The 8,948-nt window shown below is 37.2% G+C and overlaps 1 protein-coding gene across 1 annotated transcript in view; it reads right to left on the bottom strand.

The window, feature by feature from the left end:
* Window positions 1-5,538: 5,538 nt before the first annotated feature.
* The window catches only part of ADGRG6 (adhesion G protein-coupled receptor G6), a 143,678-nt gene continuing 140,268 nt past the window's right edge, over window positions 5,539-8,948 (bottom strand). Inside the window, exon 25 of the mRNA XM_008061306.2 lies at window positions 5,539-5,743. Coding sequence (XP_008059497.2) covers window positions 5,565-5,743 — 179 coding nt within the window. The 3' untranslated portion in view covers window positions 5,539-5,564. The remainder of the gene's footprint in view (window positions 5,744-8,948) is intronic.

Raw genomic sequence — 8,948 nt, 5'->3', positions numbered from 1 at the left:
TTTAATAAGATGATTTGGGGACTATACTTGTAAAACCCACTCTAAGGGCAAATGCTATTTATTAGTTTATTTAATCTATTTTGGCTAAGGATTTATGTTCCCTGTAAGGTTAACTAAAATCCTTTAAATTTTATTCAGGTACCTATCCTGATATCACTTTCCTTTCAAAACATAACAGGAGAAATGAGCCTCTTTTTTACTGATAAAAATCAGGAGACTCAACAGCCTTTCCCCAGTATCTGCCTTTTTTTTTTTTTTTTTTCATCTAAGCCTCTTTTCCTTGTCAGGGCTGACCCCTCTACCTGTATTTTTCATCAGTTCTCCCCTCACCTTTAGTAGCCTGGTATATCAAGCATCAACTCTCTTCTGCTGCCTTTTGTTTTTTCCTCAAGTGTTATATTCCATCCTAAAACAAACAAAACTTCCTAAGATATCTTTCCTATACATCTATACTCCATCCTCTCCTTTCCCTTCTCACCATGTTTCTAGATATGAGCTTCTTCTCTTGAAGGCTTACCTTCTTTTAGGGGAACTTCTAACCCCATAGCATCTGGAAACTACCAGGGCACTCCTGCTTTTCTGAACATGGTGCCCTAGTTCTTTCCAACACGTGGGCTGCTGCTTTTCTGAAAGCCTTTGGACAGTCACCATTTCTCTGAGACCTGTGACCCCCAGATATCGTTTCTCAAATCGCCTTGTTTTGCTATAAACGTCTTCAAAGGGCTCCTCACTGTCTCTCTGAGACCAGTCCCTTTTCTAAGTATCCCATCATAGTCACCTTCCTAAAAAGCAAGTAGAACTGGGTTCCTTCACTGCACAGAAGCCTTTATGCCTTTCTTTACCTTTCACTGATAAGGTGAAACCTCTCCAGCCAGACCCTCAGGATCCTCATATGATGGCTGTCATCCCTCTGCAACCCCTTTTCATACCCTGCAATCAAGCCAATCTTAACTATTTTTCACTTTCTGCCCCAATCTTTCAATCTCTGTGGTGTCTGGAATAACTTTCCTTACCCCCCAGGAGAGGCCAATCAGAATCCATCAGAATCTCAAAGACAAAAGCATCCCTACTGTTTTACTAATTCAGAGATTTTGTCTGACGTCCATAACATTTATCCTTGGATTTACAAGGCCTTAAATTCTCTGAAAGCAGCAACCGATCAAGAAGAATGAACACAGAGTCAGACTTAGATGTGAATATTTTGCTCTGTGGCCACAGGCACACAGGCAGGTTGCTTACTGTCTTTAATCCCCATTTCCCCACATGGAAGATTGAAGTAACAGCACTCATAGGATTGTGGTGGAAATTACATGAAATAGGAAATAAGCATCTGGAACCCAAACATATTTAAGGATTTTATGTTTATTTGTTTGTTTTTCTATTAGGTACTGATTACTCAGTTTGGGTTGGAGCTGCCTGTGGTAACGAAGTGTCACTTTTTAAAACATTTTTTTGGCAACCGGCTATAAAATATAAATGCAGATTGGTCGTGGTGGTTCATGCCTGTAATCTCAGCACCTTGAGAAGCTAAGGTGGAGGACTGCTTGAGCCCAGGAGTTCGGGATCAGCATGGGCAACATAGCTAGACTCTGACTTTACAAAAAGAAAAAAAAAATCCTGACATGGTAGCGTGTGCCTGTAGTCCCAGCTGTTTGAGAGGCTGAGGCAGAAGAAAGATCATCTTGGTCCAGGAGGTCAAGGCTGTGGGTGAGGTATGATCATGCCACTGTACTACTCCAGTCTGGGTGATGTAAGACCTCGACCCCCCCCAAAACACACACACACACACACACACACACACACACACACACACACACACACACACATACACACACGTGTGAACATTTGAAAATTTCACATTGATTCTTATTTTTCTGTAGGGAAGCAAAAAAAGAAAACTCTTACCCCAATTATTCTTCCTTGAAATGAAGAGAGAGGGAAGGAAGGAATAAGTGAGAGAGAAGGAAAAAGGGAAGAAGTCAGAAAAGGAGGGTGAAGGGAAGACGGGTGGGGGAGAGATACTTAATGTTTTTATATGAGAAAAGTGAAATGTTATTCAACTGAAAACAGAGAAGTGCTTCCACAACACTGTATTTATAAAGCCTAATTCCTTTAGAATTCAAAAATAGTATAAACACAGGTCAGCCTGCAAATCAAATAAGTGTTTGTCATCAACTTCCCACTGCTACTCCCCCAAACTTTCTGAAGTAACCTGCTCATGTGTGCCTCTAGATGAGGCTTGAGCAACAGCTTGTCTGTTTTCTTAACATGGCTTGGCCAGGAGTTGTGAACCTTGGCTCAGAAGACCTGATTTAGCAGTGACCTGTCAAAATGCCTCACAACTTAGCACTGGGCATACACTTTGCTGAGTAGGGCTGTGAGCCAAACTGGGTCTTGGCTCTCTGCAGAAAAGAGTTATCCTAAATAACCACAGTAAAAGGAAGTGGGGAGGTTCTGTTCTCATCAAGCAAGTGGAGTTGGTTAAAATTTGTCATTTGCTAAGCCTCCCACAATGAAAATAGCAACTATAAATGTGAGAAAAATATCCCAGGTCCTAACTTTTACATGTTACAGGCTCAGTTCTCTTTTGGGGATGCTGAAGATGTCTCCCAAAAGAAACCTGCATTGCTTTTCATCTGTCACAGAGCTTGGCTTTCCACCGGTCATCCTAAGAAATCCTAAGAACTTCAAAATGCATTAGTCCCCAGTGAACTGGATCTCTGTAATATATTCATTCCAAGCGTTTTGGCAAAGTAATCGATGTCACTAGTTTCATTGGTGGCAGGTTATTTTCCACTTGTCAAATAATCTTTTCCTATTTAGGAGTCAGAAATAAAAACATGAACTCATAAAGGAATTGAATAATTTGGAACATGAACAACATAAGTATTTATTTGAAAAACATTTTCCATTTAAGTAAAATGACTATAGTAGCTTCTTACTTCTAATTTGCCCTCACAGTCACTTTTTATTCATCATATTCAAAGAGATTGCTACAGAAAACGATTTCACCAAGTATTTAGAAAAATATATACAGTCTAATAGAAAGTTAATCCAAACAACAAAGCTAGGCAACATCAAGCTAAGATGTGAGACAAACTGACACTTATAAACACAAATAAATAAATATGTACAAAAGAGTCTATGCCCCAGATAAAAAAAAAATCTTTACAATGCAAGCAAATGGTGACAAGAATGGAAAGTATCTCAGGATCCTGGGCTACAACTCTAACACAATGTAGTTTTAAAAGGGGGGCGGGGAGTAAAAAAAAAAAAAACCAGAAAGAGAGACTGAATTGCTATTATTTTAAAAAGTAGGCTGAGCTACATTTTGGCTCCCCAGCTTAATTCCTGCCCCTGTTGTGGACTAAGTGAAGGTGAGAACTAAGAAGATTATTTAGCTCAATCTTTTAAATCCATTTGCAAATGTTTCTATCCAGCTGTTTCTTCATTTTTCCTCACCAGGTTATTGAAAATATCTAACGTGGAGCTAACATTGTTGTCAAATATGAAAAAAAAAAAAAAAGATTTTTTAGATTTGTATGAATATGAATAGAAATCAAAAGCAAAGCCTTTTCTGAAGCTATATCTTAATTATTATTAACTAAATAAGCACTTTGGGCAGAAATCTCATAGTAGAAAGCTAATTAAAATCTACCATGAATATATCTAAGGTTTGTGGGGGAAAGTATATGAATATTCTGTGACTATTTAAGAATAATTTTTATCTATATGTAACTTCTGCCAAAATAAGCAGCCTGTTAATATATGCCTATTGAAAAAGATTTGGCTCTGCTGTAGTGAATCCCAGTGATCTTAGATTTACTATTCTTTCCTACTAAATACAACCCCCCTCCTCCACCCCGAAAAAGCCAGGCTGGGCAATGATCATGTCTCCCAGGATGGTGCTCCAAGATACTACAAAATGGAATGGTAATAAAAACCTCATTATTTCATCATCTTCTTGAGCCAGGCAAACAGCTTCATGATTGAAGCTCAGCAAAAGGTGAAAGGGCCCTTGGGTTGCTGCATGGCCTAAAAGGCCACCCATGTCTCAGACTAGAACTACCTGTTTTTTGTGCGGAGAGAAAAGCCTCTCAGTGATGGGTTCTGACCTCTGCCTTTAAGAGACTGGCTCTGCCAGAATGTCTCCTTTTCTCATCACATATGCTGCCTCCAAAAACCTGATACTTCCAGATGACCCAGAACAAATATCAAAGCACAGCATGCACAGAGACTGATTTCTAAGAAACTGCATAGGACTCCATCATCTGAGACCGATTAAAATTCTGTCTTCTACACACTCATGAGCAAGCAAGCATTACTTAGAATAGTCTGAAAGTGAGGTAAGCTGCATATTATGCATGGCTTGTATGCAGCAGCCTGATCCGACCCGCCTGGGCAACTTGGCGAGACCTCATCTCTACAATAAATCAAAAAATTAGCCAGGCGTGGTAGCACATGCCTGTAGTTCTAGCTACTTGGAAGGCTGAGGTGGAAGGATCTCCAGAGCCCAGGAGGTTAAGGTTGCGGTGGCCAGGAGCGTGCCACTGCACTCCAGTCTGGGCAACAGAGTGAGACTCCAGCTCAAAAAAAAAACAAAAACCAAAAAAAACCCATCATCTCACCAGATCTCCTTGGGCTCTTATACACTATAATCAGAGGACTTAGATACAAATAGTTTTTAGGCTAGCAATTGTAGACCCACACACTTATAAATTATTTTGATTATTATGAGTCACGAATATGTCTTCCTTTATATACCTTAGAATAAAACTCTCAATAGGGGAAGTGAGAACCTTTTGTTTATGCAATGGGAAAAGTCTTAAAGCCTCTCGAACAAGGACAGGACCACAGACTCTCAATCATGTGTCTCCTAAAGGAAAATTCCTCTGCACACAGCATGATTCATGGAAGTCCCCCCTCTTAACTAGGTCAAAATGTGGTGAAAACTTTTCTTAAGCATGTTATGTTTCTGAAGCTTTAACATTCAATACAGTAAGAAAAAAGTTCTTTTTATTCTTTGGGTTGAACGTTAAACATTTTTAATCTGGGGTTGAAATTTCATTGAAAAAGAAAAAATGCTACTGCATTCATAGAAAGTAGCACCAGGATGGGACTTGTGGGCACCCAAAATAGTTACAAATATTAGTATTCTTTTTATGGCTGAGAAAGATGATGTAGAAAATGGGCATATCCAGACCTAACTATTAGGTGGGGTATAAATGAGCTCTAAACTAGGGTTTGCCTCTCCCTTGTCCTCTAATTTTAATATCTCCCCAGAGTTCTAGTTAGTCTGACACAATTATACATTTTTAAAAAAATCATATCTCTTGTGGCTACTGAGTCCTATTGGCCACTCTCAGTACTGCAGTTGTGATGATAGAAACTTCTCCATGCAAGAAATATGCCGAAAAGAGAAATTCTGAATTTCACAAGATACATTCCTCATATATATGCAGTTACCTAGGTAATAGCACATTTATATCTGCTAGTTGTAGTTTTCACTGCTTGCAGCTCTTCATGTTCCTGCAGACTGATTCCTTTTTCTTACATTAAAGACATTAAAACTTTGTGCTGTGGCTGAAGGTGTCTGACATGATAATATTTTTATAAAAGTTATCTGAATGAGCATTGTAATAACCCTTGACCTTATCAATGACCTGATGGACAGGGATGATTGCTGTTTGTTCTCCATCAGCATGAGTCAGTTTTGACAAGGACTTGTCCATGGAAGCATTGTCTGCAAGAAATGATACAAGAAATTAGACTTCAAGATGAGCTGGTGACATGCCTGCGGGCCACCATACAGTATACTCTGTGTTACACCTTAGAAAAACACACAAAGAAAATGAGCTCCAGTTCTTTCTCAGGTCATAGGCAGCACTAAAATTTCATGTTTTTTCATCTTGAAAGCACACTCCTGATATTTACCGAATGTCAATTTACATCCTAGAAATTTGTATTGTGTGGCTTTGTCATAAGAAATATTCTTCTAAGCGGCATTTTTCAAAGAGTCAGTGAATAAAACAACCAGAAAACCACTTCAAATATACATGTACCAAATGGATTGAAAGAAATACCAGATTATGTAATAAAAGAATTAAAATGTGCTGAAATATTTATGGAATAAATTACATGATATCTAAAATATGTTTTCCAAATAATATAGGGAGGGAAAAATGGGTAGAGGTATATAACTGGCTATGAGTTGATGGGTACAAAGGAATTCACTATCATATCCTCTCTACTTTATATATACATTTGTCAATTTGCATAATAAAAATTTTTAGAAAATTAAATTTAAGGGATTTGCAGAATAAAAGTGAGCAAAATTAAAAACATAAAAGGCTTCTTTGAACACAATTTTTCATGGTTTATAGATTGGTAAATGACTGAAATACAATAAAAAGGGCATCTTGTATAATTTATTTATGTAATTTATTCTTTAAATTATAAAAATCAAAATTCACTTTATAAAAATATTTTAATATAAAAACCACTTGTTTTTATTATGTTATTGTTTCAGAATGATGATATTGCTGACATCAGCAAAATCAGAGCAATTGATAATAATAAAAGACTGCTAAATAAACTTCAGTCCTCAATTTTTCAGTATCATTTATTTTAGATATTATTTCCCTAGACCTAAAACTTCTAAAATTGGCTCAGATAGTCCTCTGAATCTCACGTAAGCTCAATTATGTATAAACACACAAGGTTGCCATGTGACCTATGAATATCTTTTAAGTACCTCACTCTCCCAGTACACTTTCAAGAAAAAAAAAAATCTACACTCAAGTTAATAAAATTACCGAAATTTTACACTGTTGGAGAAAATATGAACTTTCAGGTGTATCTTTTCTATACATGGTGGAAGAGGGAAAAACTCCACCCCAAAAAACTGCTTTTAGAAATTATGGCTCCAAAACTAGAATGCTCACTCCAGTGTCTATGTTTTGGGTAAGTTGGACCCAGTATATGACATTATATTTAAAATCCATCAATAATTGGTAAAAGCCATCATCATCATGATATCTGTTGTCTTTGGAAACTATTCAAATTGCTCAACTGTTGTCTTATGTTGGAGTAGACACAAAATAAGACGATAGGAAATGGTACTCTCATCCCACACTAAAGGATGCAAGAGAGAATAGATGGTTCATGGAGAGAATGGGTAGACTGAAGCATGATGGAATGACTGAAGCATGTCCCAACATTGGAGAGAAAAAGACTCAAAGAGTCATAACATAAGGACCCCTCCCCACTTGGATCTCAGCAAGTTGACTGATTCAGTGCTTTCTTTCAGTTCATATATTCACTAGCCATTGGTTTTCTAGTGCAGATTTTTCTATTCATTTAAGTATCAATAATGAATAATTTGTACTTGATGTTTATATAAAACCACACATCCTCAGAGAAATGTCAAGGATATATTTGCTCTACTTCCTGATAACTTCCAGGGCCATGTACTTTTAGAGATTTTGACCAGCTCTATTCCAAAGATGTCATGCAATTTGATGGGTCTTCACAGTCTAGTAAGGTAAAATTCTGAATAATGACTGTATTCCCAGTCTCTGGTTAGATATTACATTACGAGTAACACAGATTGTGATTATAGCTGCCAGTTTGAAAGCCAGGGGCTAGGGATATGAACTTTTATTTGACCTATGCTGAAATTTCAAGCAGATAAAAATCCTCACAAAGCAGGCTTGAAATTGACAATTTCACTTACATGACTTCTATGAATGTACCATGACATATTCAGTAATCCATAAGAGCTGTGGGAAAGTTAAGAATTTCATGTTCCTCTGCAACAAATCTTCTCTTGAACTGCTTTTTGTCATTATTTTACATAATATGTGACCCACTCACTCCTGACCATGGTACATTTCCTAGAAGGAGCAGCTTGCAGATACCCCATGCAGAGAAGAGCCAGCACAGCACACTATCATTTGAAATTTCAGAAATTCCAGCTGAGTGCAGTAATCATTGTGCTAGCTTAAAAGTATTGTAAAGAATAAGCCATTTTGCTGGTGCAGCAAGAATCTTAGCTTAATTCATGCATATATTCTCTTATTACCTTGCAAAAAAATTCATGCATTCAAAAAAGTAATGAAAGTTTACCTGAATGATCCACTTTTGTTGAAGGAATGCTCTTAGGAGACATTATCTACACCATAAACATATGAATGTCTAAATCAATTCCAAGGAATAAATCAACTAGATAGCCATGATGATATGCAGTGACTTTTTGGATACCCTGGATGATCCCCAGTATACCAGTTGTCCCACTGAGAAATGGCCGGATAGCCAAAGGCTGTTTGAAGTCAGTTGGTTGGAAACCAGATTTTATAATATCACTGAAGTAATATCATATAATTAACTATATTCTTATGCTAGTTGACAAGAACCCACTTAGCCCAAAGTTTTCTTGCTAAGAGAGGTAGAAAACAAGAACATATTATTTAAAAAACAAAACCAAATGAAGAACACACAACATTTTAAAATAGTAAAGTCTGCCTTTGGTATCTCCATCTCTGCATTTCCTCTTTTATCTTCTTGTCAGTTTTCCCCAGAATCCTATAGCCCTTTCTTAATACTTCCAAAATACCCCATATTCCAAATTACCTGGCTTATTATCTTCTCTCCCTCTTTAGGAGTAGCATTTCTTCAGGCTAGCTATTTTCAGCTGTGTTAAGAGGAAAGCAATTCAATTGGTTCAACTCCTATTCACTCGTAACTAACTAATAATGCATTATGTGCATCTAGAAGGAGAGGCAAAATGAGCATCTAATTTTAAGCCTGGTTAAAGTGAAAAAAATAATTCATTATAAGTAAAGGATATTTTATGCCAGGGAATCACCAAATAGGTAGAGCAATCTACCTTCGACCTGCTATCAATTTCTTCACATAGCTATTCTCAAACAGGGTTGCACAGACTTAAT

This window comes from Carlito syrichta, unplaced genomic scaffold (genome assembly GCF_000164805.1).
Source record: "Carlito syrichta isolate Samal-C Ts95f unplaced genomic scaffold, Tarsius_syrichta-2.0.1 Scaffold305200, whole genome shotgun sequence".
NCBI lineage: Eukaryota > Metazoa > Chordata > Mammalia > Primates > Tarsiidae > Carlito > Carlito syrichta.
Note: the sequence above shows the minus strand (reverse complement) of the source record. Positions and strands in the feature narration are given on the sequence as shown.